This window comes from Corythoichthys intestinalis, chromosome 3 (genome assembly GCF_030265065.1).
Source record: "Corythoichthys intestinalis isolate RoL2023-P3 chromosome 3, ASM3026506v1, whole genome shotgun sequence".
Classification (NCBI taxonomy): domain Eukaryota; kingdom Metazoa; phylum Chordata; class Actinopteri; order Syngnathiformes; family Syngnathidae; genus Corythoichthys; species Corythoichthys intestinalis.
The window spans coordinates 39,386,878-39,401,358 of NC_080397.1; the positions used below are offsets into that span (position 1 = coordinate 39,386,878).

Below are 14,481 nucleotides of genomic sequence, written 5' to 3' on the forward strand. Positions count from 1 at the left end.
ATGGGCTTGAAGGACTGCATCCATGCGGTTCGGCAAGGATTCATACAATTAATTGATGAAGTCATCAGGAACATCAAAGAAAGCCGTCTTGCATGCCTCCCAGAGTTCATCAACATTCTTGGGTTTCGTCTTCCATGCTTCCTCTTTCATCCTACCCCAGACATGCTCAATGATGTTCATGTGTGGTGACTGGACTGGCCAGTCCTGGAGGATCTTGATCCTTTTTCCACTGCAGCAGAGCTCCACGAGACCTGGTCACCTGAAGTCCCTGTGTCAACCAGAACAATCAGTCGAATTCTGTCTAGAAATGACCTCCATGGACGTATCAGTGGCCAGAAACCAGCATCAAACAAAAGACAATTAAAAAACCGTGTGGCATTTGCCAAGGCCCACAACCTTGTCAAAAGGATGGACGCTGGAAAAGTGGGAAAAGGTGGATTTTTAGATGAATCTTCCATTGAATTACACCACAGTCGCTGCAAATATTGCAGGAGACCTACTGGAGCCCGCATGGATCCGAGATTCACACAGAAAACAGTGAAGTTTGGTGGTGGTAAAATCAAGGTCTGGGGTTACATCCAGTATGGGGGTGTGTGAGAGATCTCCAAGGTGGAAGGCAACATAAATAGTCTGAAATATCAATAAATCTTAGCTGCCGCTTACATTCCTAACCATAAAAAGGGACAAATTCTGCAGCAAGATGGTGCTACATCGCGTGCTTCAATCTCTACCTCAAAGTTCCTCAAGGCAAAGAAGATCAAGCTCATCCAGGACTGGCCAGCCCAGTCACCAGACATGAACAGGATGAAAGAGGAAGCATGGAAGACGAAACCCAAGAATGTTGATGAACTCTGGGAGGCATGCAAGACTGCTTTCTTTAATGTTCCTGATTGTGGGGACTATTTTTTTGGAGAAATAGCCACCGAGAGGCTTAGAAGGCTCTGGGTTTCTTGACTCGTTGAATCATTCAACATAAACTGAACGTAAAGTTTAAGGTGTTTATTCCAACTAAAAATTCAAACAATACTTCTTGTGGTTTCTAAATCAAATAAACAGAACTAAACAATAACGTGCAGCAGTGAAACAACGGTCAACAGAAAATATGCCTTGAGCCAGGTAACCCCCTCGCTCTGTGTGTTCAACTGACTTGGCTCCTTCTGACAGCCCCATTTGAAGTAGCCATAACAGCTGAAATGTGTCAAAGGCTGATTACCTAAAACCACGCCCACACCTACCAATTAGAAACTAAAGTAGACAGTCAAACAATAAGCAAAGGAAGATAACCAGGCTCCTAAACAAAAGAAATAGTTTAACATGATCAAATCAACACTAATAGACATTATGGCTCATACACTGATGACTTAATCAATAAATTGTATGAATCCTTGTCGAAGCCCATGGAAGTCATACAAAATATTAAATTTGGATCTCACAGCACCACTACTTAATTCGCTTATGTTATGTAACATATTTTTGTATTTGAAGTAGATTTTTTGTTCAATTTTCACACTTCTTTCTGAGGCGACAAAACTTTTGTCTTGCCAAAATTTGACCTTTATGTCTACATTAAATGATAAATCTTTTTTCAGTGAAACAAATATATTTTTGCACATTCAAAATCATTTGGGAGGGTCTTAGCTTTCATATGAGCCATTTCTGAAACGAATTGAATAATTTAAAGACAAGACTTTTGTCAGGGACTGTATACAGTGGTACCTCTACTTACGAAATTAATTGGTTCTGGAAGTAGTTTCTTAACTTGAAAATTCTGTAAGTAGAGACACGCCTTCCATGTAAATGCCCTAATCCGTTTGAAACCCACCAAAATTCAGATATTAGAATGCATAAAAATGGAACAAAACATGTTACAATTTAATTATTGCACAACAAACATAAAACACGAGTTGTGCATAACTTAAAAAAACAAGAATAAAGAAAAAAATTGAAACGCTCATGTGAAACTGTCAGAATACGAGGGGCGAATGAAGAGGACACTGGGATACACACATACACATACAATACAGGTCCCTCTTAGCCGATTGGATGCCAGGAATACCAGGCAATAGCCAGTGGCACAGCAGCTATAAGTATGTTACATTCAGTAAACTCTGGAAGCCCGAGTACCAGCTATACTGTATTTTTGTCTTTTGTATCCTGAAATTTTCTTCTTAACAAGAGGCAATATTTTCCCGTTGAATTGTGTCTTAACCTAAAATTCTGTATGTAGAGCAGGACTATCTATCACATGGCTGATTCGCGCATGACTAGGTGCAATTGCCTGCCACAGCCTGCCCCGAAGAGGTAAGCCATTTGGATATTTATACTTATTTTTTAGCGTGGCGTTTTGCTGTGCTGCTTCTGTCTGACAATGAATGATTGAAAAAAAATTTTTTTTAGTTATCACAACAGTCATGTATTTTTCTAAAATATAGATATTTTAATAAATTAGCCATGCTTGGCTTTGGTCTTTTTGGACTAAGCCTGTTCATGCCTACAGGTAGGCTCTAGATTTAACAGCTTTGCATTTTCTGTTGTAAAGAAACGACCTTAGTAAGGGGGAAGTGTGAAGAAATTATAAGAATTAAGATTTGTTATTAATGAAAAAAATTAATAGTATTCGTTGGCTGTCACCGAGTAGTATTTGCGATCGTTACACAATAATAGCAATATAAATTACCCCCAAGAACGATCAGAGGTGTAAGACAACTAGAGAATATAACATATAAGAAATACAGGGCATATGTTGGTAAAGGATAGCTTGTTGAAACAGGGAAATGTCATTGTCAGTGGCGTGAGGCAATACACACAAGAAAAAGTTATAATTATCGATATTATCGATAAAAAGCTTCCTCTGAATCAGGTCGGCTCTTTTCACCGTCTTTTTCAGCCCTCGACACTCAAGCCATCTCTTTAACTGAACATTTGTACGTTCTTCCACATCTTTACCAGTGAATTTGGCACCAGTGACACAGAATTGGTAGGCTTAGCTCAATAAACATCTCGTTCGTACACTATCTGCATGCATTTAGCATTAGGGAAAAATGCGAGCTCGACCCCCCAAGCAGCAGTTGGTAACGTCATGAATATTAATAAGCAAAGGTGACGTGCTACGTGCGGTAAGCTATTAGACACACTCAATTGGAAAAACTCGATGTCAGGAGTAGCGATCAGGCAGCATAGAATAGGATGCCAACATACTCACACTCACAAGGGATTCACACAAATACCGGGTTCTAGACCATACATGGGTGATTTGTGTATATTCCACCCCTCCCATTCACTTATATTTCTGACCCCCCCCCCCCCCCCCCATAGACGAGGCACGCTAAATTATCACAATGGGATTATGTAATACCCCCATATTATACATTAAAACTGTTAAGACCAGACACTCAGATTTCCATTCTCCGTGTCAATGAACTGAAAATGCGATTGATGCTCTATTGCGACCTATATAACATCACAAACATATGGGAAGGGAGTGTGTCCGTGACGCCAAATTTACGTGCAATGCATGTGAGTCGTCTTGTCTATGGAGCTAGAACAAAGAAATTCGCACTGTGTGGATCTTTTTGAGACTCATTTCACGTGGCCGAGACTTGCATTTTTTCTAAACCGTCTGCAGCTCATCAGATATCATCCTCCTTTACAGCTAATCACAGACTGGGGTTTTGTGTAACGTCACTGCTGTGCGCCCTCAACGCGCTGTCAGAGCCATAGGCATAGTATGGAGTGAAAAACAGGCTGCCAGAGCCTGTTCTAGCTCCATCCTGCTGCCAGGCGTCATTTCTCCTGTTGAGGGCGCACAGCAGTGATGTTACACAACACCCCACCCCAGGTGATTGGCCGTTTTGCTGATCATGGTCTATTTTTTCACATAATGGACTCTTGATTTGAAGCATTTTGTACCATTTTTCTCCAGGTTATACTACGCTCTAAAACATCAACACTTTTCATTAGCACAGGTCTAGTGCAATAAAAGTGGACAGGTACCCAGTATAGAGCTGGGAAATGTTGAGTTCAAAGTGGTCTTGGATATTCCGATGTGTTCGAAAAAGTTGCAGTTGCAAGGGCATGTAAGGGGAAAGAAATTATTTCTGTATCAATAGTAGGAAAGTTCAACTGGCTTTCAGTATGATATCGATGTTTGAGCTTCCCTCCGGTGCTGCACATTTTCAACACTAACACTCTTGTTTTGTGTTTGTTCTTTCTGCTCAGGGTTCGCCTTGGCCCATTCGCAGTCTAAGGATCATCTATAATGCAGAGATGGATAGGAACAGCTGTTCCAAGTCGATGTTTAAAATGGTGAAAGATGACTCATGACAGTGAGGCAGGTAATTGGCAGAACATTCAGTAGTGGCTGTTGGAGTTCCCTTGAGCCTAAAGACAAGTGCTCATTTTGATGCGAGAAAATAGAAAATCCTGCTTGGGGACAATCGCAATCTGATCAGTGAGCTGGAATGAAAAATTGCACTTTCTTCACTCAAAGAACCCGGATTCCTACAGCTTTGTTGATTTGCTTTGTGAATTTCCAGCGTGACGTTCTCCTATTTTACTGCCAAAATAGACTATGTGAAGTCAAGAAACTAGTGGGATCATGAATGTGGGAACCTTTCCTTCTCAATGCGAGAGGGCTGGCGTGACAAGCAGAAGCTGTGAAAAATCGAGGCACTGCATCTGCTTAAGTCCACAGCTTTGAAGTGGAATGCATTGTTATGCTCATCATTCCTTTTTGGCGCTGAAAAGAACACTAACAGCATGTAACACAAGTTCCTTACATGAGAATTCTCGAGTCCAGCAAACAACAATTACCAGTGATGACACTGGTTTTAAAACCTATTGTTCACAGTAACTTGCACATTCAACATAAGTTTTGCCGGCTCTTCACTCACATTCTCTCCTGGCTATCTGAAAGGAAGCTGCTTGAATTTAAAGTCTGTTCTTGCAGATTGTTATGCGAGAAGAAACTAGATGCTTCAGACATGGTTTTGGAGACGCTGTGGGACGAAGAACCATTTGAAGTGAGGTCCACTGAACAGCTTTGTGGTCCTGCCATGACACCGGCCCCAATGGGCCCAGGACCGACTTTAGCTTTGGCCTTGGACTGTTCCATTTCATCCCCCACCTGGGCTACAGTTGACAATGTAGACTCCATCCGGCTTGCCTTGTACATGCTGGTCTGAGTTTGAAAGTAGCGAGTAGACTTGAGTTCCAGACCTTCATATGAGCTTTGAGAGACACATGGGCAGCAGCGGAAAGCTTGTTTGAAACCTGCACGGAACCTGTGGAGGAAGTGCACGTTTTAATTTCGATATGTACAAATGGCACAGCTCAAAACAGAATTGACATTCTTAATGTATGGTTGTTAATGGTGAACAAACTAGACTAGAACATTTAGTTTTACTTCTAGTATTCCTGTAATTGAGAGTGACTTCAAAATTAAAACAGATACATTTCAGTCCCACATAAATGAAACATTTCTAATTTGATAATGTTAAACCTGGGTTTTAGTTAGACACCACAGTGGTTGGACTGATCTCACAGGGAGATGAGGCAGCCTACAGAGAGGAAGTCCACAAACTGGTGCTCAGACAACAACCTGGCCCTGAATACCACCAAAACCAAAGAGGTCTTCATGGACTTCAGGAAGAACAGTACCGCCCCGCCGCCCCTGTACATCAACGGCGAGTGTGTGGAGAGGGTCCAAACCTTCAGGTTCCTGGGAGTCCAGATCTCAGAAGACCTCTCATGGACAGTAAACATAACAGTTATCATAAAGAAGGCTCAGCAGCGTCTGCACTTCCTGTGAGTCCTCAGGAAGAACAAGCTGGATAGGAATCTGCTGGCCTTCCACCACTCATCCATTGAGAGCCTGCTAACATACTGCATTTCCACATAGTACGGGAGCTGCACTGCCGGACAGTCAAAGCAGCGCAGAGGATCATTGGCTGTCCTCTCCCCTCCCTGATGGACATCTACTCCTCCTGGTGCCTCAGCATAGCTCTAAACATCCTTAAAGACAGCTCACATCCTGGTTTCAAACTGTTTCAACTTCTCCCCACTGGGAGTTGCTATAGGTGTTTAAAAGCAAGAACAAAAAGACTGAGGAACAGTTTCTTTGCGAAAGCCATCTCCACCTTGAACACCACATCACCCAATGCCAAATATTCATTTACATGCAATATTATATGTGCAAAACTTACTTCCGTACAATATTAACGTACAATATTCAATGCCTTCACTGTCAAACTCCTGCCACTTTATTTCTTTTCACACATATTCTATGTGCAATACTATTCACGTGCAATACTAACGTCCAATATTCCAATGCCTTCACTGTCAAACTGCTGCTACTTCACTTCGATTATTTGCATTGCCTGAACATAGGACTACCTCATACACATTTTGTATTTATTTAGATTTTATTCTTTTATACTTGCAAGTAAGGTTTGAGATTTTTACTTGTCCTGCACTGTAAAGGGAGATGCTCCACAATTTCATTGTACAACTGTATAATGAGAATAAAGGGCTTTTCTATACTATTCTGTTCTAGTAAAGATGCACGATAATATCGGTTACCGATAATTATCTGCCGATTATGGCAATTATGATGTCACACAGATAACCCAGATAAAAAAAATTAAAAAAATTCAACTGATAATGCAATCCGAACATTATACACTTGATTTAGCCTCCAAATGTGTGCAACCGAAGCAGTTTTATCTACTTCTGCACCGCCGCCTCCTCAATCCTTCCTCCCTCTGAAGCCCCTGAGGGAGGAGGGGTTGAGGAGTATGGCGTCATAGAGGAGGAGGTGTTACACAACAGTGTTGACGCAGTTGGATATCATGGCGGCTCTGTCACTAGCGTGGGTTGATTTTTTTGTGTGTGAAACAAACGACGCTCTTGCTATCTGCAAAACATGCGCTGCAGAAGTTCCACGAGGCGGAAAGAAAGCGTCCTCATTCAACACCACTAACCTGAACAGCCATTTAAAGCTGCATCACAAATATTTTTGGAAGGAATACGAGGCTGCTCCTAGCGCGAAGGCTAAAGCTAATTTCAACAAACACAAACCAAACTAAGCTACAGGGTTTATGACGATGGCGAGATGCTTTTGATGTCTCGGGCAGCGCCGCCGCCACTCATCTCCGGTTCAACTCATTAAGCACCGCGGCCAGACAGAGGCCTGGCGCGGGTGCTAATTTGGCGGCCGGACGGACTGAGCGGCACAGGCGGGAGGAGATGCCGGACGAGAGACGTTTTTTTACCGAAGTGACTCGAGAGCCAAAGCCCCGGATAAAAAAATAATGCAGTTTGTACGACCACCATTCTTCGTGAAAAACATGCCGATCACATCAGGTTCACCACAGACATTTGGACAATTGATGTCAAGTGAGCATTCTTATCATGACGGCACAGTGGTTAGATGATAATTTCAACATGCACCAAACCACACTCACAAGAAGTCAGTCAGTAATGCATTCAGTACGCTGTAAATTTATGACATCTTAATCAAATCATTATTCTTGAATATAGTCAAATAATTTTCTCCATCTTGTTTTGAGTGTTAAATACTAGTTAACAGAAGAATGCGCCACTTACTTGAAGTAAATATTACCATTTGTTGTTATTGAGCCCATACATCTACAAAATTGGTATTCTTGTATAAAGGATATTTCTGACAAACAAGTTTTTTTAGGATTAAGTATAATAATTTATTGCTTAAAATAAAGATGTTAAGCTTAATTTCAGAAAGCTATTTTTCCTATTTCAAGAAATCTAAGTGAGTGAAATAAACTTGCAGATAATTTAACTTATTTCTAATAGATTTACACTTAAAACAAGGGAATTTAACTAGTTTTAAGGAGGTGTGTTTTTGCAGTGTAGTAATGTTATATACGTATCTGTTAGGAATGGCTTACTTTTAAAGGCATTTTTGTGCAAGGTTTTGTGCTTAGGTATTTACTCTGTAAGTAACTGTTGCCAAAAGTTTACCATTACACAATGTCAGACAATCTGTCATTATTTAGATGTTGGAATTAACTACTTGTTCACATTTGGTGTTGAAAAAAAGAGCAATAAATTCTATTTTTGCACAATAATATTTTCTCTTGTGTATACTTTAAAATTTTACACAAATCTTTTAATAGAATTATCGGCTTGACATTATTGGTTATCGGTATCGGTTGAAAAATGTATTATCGTGCATTACTGTATTGTCTTTTTCTGCCATTGTGTTTTCCCCCCATTTCCTGTTTCCTATCTTGTCCTTGTGATTACTCATTGATTTCACCTGTTGTCACCACGCATGTCCACTAATCAGCTTCCCTTGTGTCTGTTTTATCCACCCAGGTGTTTCTCATTCTCTCGTCACGCCGTTCTCCTGTTTAGCTTTGTCTATGTTACAATTGCCCATTCCTTTCTTGTTTTGTGCCCCGTTCTTCTCTCCACTCATCGGTAAGTTTCTTGTTTTGTTTTGTTATTTTGCTCGTGTTTTAACTACAATAGTAAATTGTAAATTAATACTTTGTTAACGAAGTACTGCTCCCTGTCTCCTTACTCCCCGGTATTTGGTTCCCTTCTGCCTCACTCCTAGTTTGCTAACTCACCCACCACATTCGCAATAGATATAATTAAAAGGTTTATGCTAAATAAAATGTCTGTAAATGTTGCATACAGGAATACTATCCCTGATTCTCATTTAAGAGCATCTTGTCTGCTCTTTCCCGCAACCAATATACTCAGGACACAATCTTAAGAAATTACTTTAAGCTCAATACCAGCAACCAATTTTATATTGCTCATGGTTAAAAATGATTTTATTGTGAAAGTTAGAATGATACCTAGTTCAGTTAATCATCTGTATCATAGTTTTAATGAACACAAAAATGTATGAGTCCTAAGTGACCTTCATTGTGACTATTTTGGCCACCATTATAGCAGATAATTGTGCCACTTAGCACTAATTAATTCAGCATGACGTTACATGGTATCTAAAATGATTGCACAGTAAAAAATGAGAGTGGCGTCAAGAGGAAGGGTTGGCCATCTGAGATGGATAAATCGGCTTATGCAGGGGGAAATCACACACAGAGGAGAGAGAGGTGAATAATGACAAAAGAAATGTGAGAAAATAAAACCATCATAGGTCCTATTAGTTTTTAATTACAGAGACAGAACCACAGCTCAAATCAGTACAGTACAAGCACATACTGTATTTTCAAATGACTTCCCAAAATAAATTTCATAACTCAAAACAACTGACTGTGAAATCATTTTTTTTTCAGACAGCACAGACATAATTAACAGGTGGAGGACAGTTTCAGAGAATTGATTGAAGCTAACACACCATCTGTCATTTTTATCAAACAAAATCCATGTGGAAAGCCTCATGCTTTTTGTCATGGTGTGAGACTCTATCAGTGAGTGTCATAAAAATTAGGCTTTTTAGCCTGCTTCTTTCAAAGCAAGTATTTAGGGCGAACACAAGTAGATTCTCTATCGTAGAAACTAACTAACTAACTAACTAACTAACTAACTGTTAACGTAGTTGTTTAACAGTAAAGGGTAATTGGATGTTGGCCTGTGATGCATTGAGCCAAGTCAAACTATTCAGTTTCTGAACATGTCAAGAGAACCGATATAACTGATATAAAATTCTTTTTTTTTTTAGAAAAGATAAAGCTAACAAATAATCAGTCTTGGACCATATACAGTGTATCACAAAAGTGAGTATACCCCTCGCAGTTCTGCAGATATTTAAGTATACCTTTTCATGGGACAACACTGACAAAATGACACGTTGACACAATGAAAAGTAGTCTGTGTGCAGCTTATTTAATAGGGTTAATTTATTTTCCCCTCAAAATAACTCAAAATATAGCCATTAATATCTAAACCCCTGGCAACAAAAGTGAGTAGACCCCTTAGTAAATACGTACATCCCTAAATGTCCAAATTGAGTACTGCTTGTCATTTTCCCTCCAAAACATCCTGTGACTCGTTACAGGAGTGCTGTCAGCATTCCTGCAGAGATTAAAGAGGTGGGGGGTCAGCCTGTTAGTGCTCAGACCATCCGCCGTACTCTACATCAAATGGGTATGCATGGCTGTCACCACCGGAGGAAGCTTCTTCTGAAGACGGTACACAACAAAGCCCGCAAACAGTTTGCTGAAGACATGTCAACAAAGCACATGGATTACTGGAACCATGTCCTATGATCTGATGAGACGAAGATTAATTTGTTTTGTTCCGATGGTCTCAAGCATGTGTGGCGGCGAGCAGGTGAGGAGTAAAAAGATAACTGTGTCATGCCTGCATTCAAGCATGATGGTGGTGGGAATGACCCCCCCCCCCCCCCTCCGCCTCTTCAATCTCTGCAGCAATGCTGACAGCACTCCTGTAACGAGTCACATGACATTTTGGAGGGAAAATGACAAGCAGACTGTTATACTTTAACGCCGTTATTACCAACACCGGTGATCAGAAATCGGGCCGATCGGGCCATTTTTCAGAGGATCGGAATCGGGTGAAAATTGATCATTTTGAAAACAATATATATATACGTATACAGGGTGTTCCAAAATGGTTGACCCCATTCTAAATGCCCATATCTCGGAAATTACCTGATGGATCTTAATGAAACTAAATACAATTTATGTTGAAGGTCATAAGTTTTATTGGATTATTTCAAAGAAAAGTACAAATACTTGTTGGTTCTATGACAGATTTTCATAAATGTTCAATATGAGCGCTGTCTGTGACTCTGCAACCCTAACCCTGGGGTCATACATTTGGGAACACCCTGTATATTGTTAAAGGGCTAAAAAGTGACAAAATAATCCAGAAATATAACAGCATTGCCAAAAGAAACACAAATGTATGCGTTTTATAGTCCGCAACATTCCCTGAAAAAGCAGAAGAGAAACTACTGTAGACAGTAGTCTTTAACGTTTGGAACTTTTGTTTAAAAAAAAAAAAAAAAAAAACTGTACTCTTTATTGGCATAGTTTAAAAATCAGGTGACTCTGACTCTGGTGCAAAAACATGCGATCGAGACATCACTAATACAAATGTAATATTATCTTTACGTAACATAAAAAAAAAAAAAATCAAAGGTTCAGATTTTATTTGTACTCTTCTATGCCACATACAATATATAATCTTTGCCACTTGCAGAAACATTATAATTATGCCGCATTGCCACTTGCAGAAACATTACAATTATATCACTTTAACCCTTTATTGTAAATCCAGTCTAACCTCTGTGAATGGCCAATGTCTGAGGTAATCACGATTACCACCTATTTTTTTCTAGAGGGGAAAAAGAGACAGTCATTTATTTGATTCAAGTGGATGACACATCAGTTAATAAATTGAGACATCTACGGCTGGGTTTCCACTGCAGGTCTTGTCTGATTTAGAGCATTCAATTATCAATTACTGCGATAAGAAGGCAACCAGTTCATGGTGTACCCCGCCACCTGCCCCTAGTTAGATGGGATGGGCTCCAACACTCCCGCGACCCTTGAGCGTATAAGCGAAAAAGAATGAATTATGAATTATATTTAACGTTTGAAAGAGTCATCCAATATGCAGGGAAGTTGGATTGGCAGATATCTTATTAAATTACGAATAATTTTCAAAGTGTGTTAGGGAAATATGTTTGCAAAATGCAATGAAATGTACCGTGGAGGTAAAGACTTGATATTTTTTCATTTGTAAATTCAAGATTTGTCAAGAAAGTGACAATAATTGAGGCCACCAATCTAGAAAATGTGGTAGTAAATCTATTCATCCACACACAAACATGACATCATACCCCAAATTACCCATTTGAATATTTCCAATACATAACAAAGCATCTCAAGATGAAATATAAATTCAGAGTGCACCTGCTTACCTGTCATTCAGACAGCAGTAGATGATTGGGTTGTACATGGTGGAACTCATGGCCAACCACATGATGCCCAAATAGACCTGCTGGATATATGTTTCCTCAAACAGATCAGGAAAAAACTGGTACAGCAGGAAGTAGACATGGTAGGGAAGCCAGCAAATGGCAAAGGTACACACCACCACAATCATCATTTTCACCACCTGCAACACATTAGGGCTCATGTTGTTCCTTCACCCCAAAATCCACAACACATGGAATTTTGGACAACGTACAGGTAGTCCCCGGGTTGCGAACGAGTTCAGTTACTACGCTTGCGACGTAACCCGAATTTCCCTGTAATTTGGAATTAACCCTTTAAGTACCCCTAAAAAACCCTAAATCTCAAAATAACTAACAAAAACATTATACGTCATTGTACTGTCCTCGCCAAGACGTCCTAGCTAGACAACAAGCTACACTACGAAATGACGATGTCAGACATCCGTGTGGTTTGCTGACTTTATTCAGCTGCTCAAGACATTAGCACTTGCAGAATAAAACTAAATAATAAAATTAAATCAGTTTCATCTTCAATAACAGCAATTCAAATTTGCATTAATAACTAGCTGCTGATACAGCAATAACAATCCACACAAAGGATTAGCATGTATTGGTTAGCGTCCGCACATCATCAAAAATCATCACATGAACTCGCCCCTAGTATTTGACCACAATTGAAAACGCACAATAAACAGTAAAAAAGGTGTTATACACAGGCGTTAACTCTGTGGATGCTTCACAAGCAAAAAAACGACTGGGGACAAAACGGCAAACGAGACTCGTGAAGTCGAAATCACGTAAGTCGGAAGTAACCCGGGGACTACCTGTATTGTTATATTTGAATTTGCTTTCGCACAATTAATAATTAGATTTGGCATTGCTAACATGAAATTACATGCACCAGCGTCAATGTATTTTACATTGTGTCTGTGAATTCACATATTCTACATCAATAAATCATAATGCACTTTCATGAAATATGTAAGCCTTTTGGATATCAAACAGATGCAGAAAGAAAACAACATATCAACTTAAACATCACATGTAACATGTACAGTAAGGCCAACTTTATCAATTCTTCATGATACACATAGCAAGCGCAATGAGGTTAAAAATGAAAGGTATACTATGGAATTGTGTATTTTTACGCTAATTACATCAAGTGCTGTCACTTACACAATATAGCTGCTGTATAGTGCTCCACCAGTTTTTTTTTTTTTTTTTTAGTAATTAGACATTACATGAAACCATGATATACGAGGATCTTTGACTCATTCACAGCCATTGAAAGCAATAAGACATCCAGTCCATTTGAACTGGGAGGACTGATAGCGATTATTTATCAGGAAATTGTCAATTAAAATACTGTAATTTTCAGACTTTAGCCGCTAATTTTTCCCCCTTATTTTGAATCCTGCAGCTTATAGTCCAGTGCGGCTTATTTCTTGATTTATTTGGCTTAATAGGTAACGCTTTATTTGACAGTCATAAGACCGTCATAATTATGACATGAGACTATCACAGGCATTACTGAATGTGTATGACAAATGTCATTAAGTTTCATCCAGCAAATTATGGCACTAACTCCCATTTATGTCCAGCTCGGATCTTTTACATCCATTCAAAAGTGAGATCATTTGCCGAATGGCATTAAATAACATCTGTAATAAGCATTCATTAATACTAATGACAGTGTCATGTGATAATTATGATGGTCTTCTGGCAGTTATGGCGCCACTGTCAAATATAGTGTTGCCAACTATACCATAACTAGCAAATAATGAAACAACTGGAACAGTAGGTGAACAAATAATTAGCACAGAACATGAATTTTGATTGTTATTTACATCTGTAGCGCTGCAATGCATGCTAGGAGGCATGTTAGATGACAACAGTGTTGACAGCAGGTGGAAGCAGAGATGGCCAAATGAAGCTTTTTGAAGCAATGAAGCTTTGCAGCTAATTGGTTCAAAGCTTCACGGTGGTTCATTTCTAACAGTCTTATGATGCCGCTTATGATGGTATAGAATAGATATCCCATGGTACAGAAAGGACAGCTGCGTCTTATAGTCCAGTGCGGCTTACTGTATCTATGAACAAATGTCATTTTCGTGTCAAATTTCGTGGATGGCGGCTTATAGTCATGGGGGGTGGTTTATTGTCCAAAAATTACAGTGGAATAAATGGTTGGTGGTTGGAGTTTACCTTGCGTTTCGCTGTCAGCTGCTCCTTGTAGCGATCGGAAGAGTCTCCTGGGATTTCACTGGCCCAGAGAGTTAGTCCCACCACCAGATAAGCACAACCCATCACCAACAAAGGAAGGAAGTAGATCAGGATGGCCACGCACACATAATACCTGTGAACACAGGCAATCTTCATTAATCAAGTATCTTTCAAATATCCATTCATCATCACTGCAGCACACTGCTTCACATCTATTGTTCATAAGACCACCACTCAGCCAGCAGCTTTAGATGGAGGTAGTCAGAAAGGTGAATCATTAAGCTTGGCCTTCAGTGCCAAGTAAAATGGCCATCGTA

General features: G+C 39.7%; 1 protein-coding gene across 1 annotated transcript in view; it reads right to left on the minus strand.

Moving 5' to 3' along the window:
* Positions 1-3,851: 3,851 nt before the first annotated feature.
* tacr1a (tachykinin receptor 1a) overlaps positions 3,852-14,481 on the minus strand; it is a 73,378-nt gene continuing 62,748 nt past the window's right edge. The window contains exons 3-5 of the mRNA XM_057830879.1: positions 14,147-14,297; positions 11,906-12,102; positions 3,852-5,282 (exon numbers count right to left, since the gene is read on the minus strand). Of these exons, the coding sequence (XP_057686862.1) occupies positions 4,889-5,282; positions 11,906-12,102; positions 14,147-14,297 (742 nt within the window). The 3' untranslated portion in view covers positions 3,852-4,888. The remainder of the gene's footprint in view (positions 5,283-11,905; positions 12,103-14,146; positions 14,298-14,481) is intronic.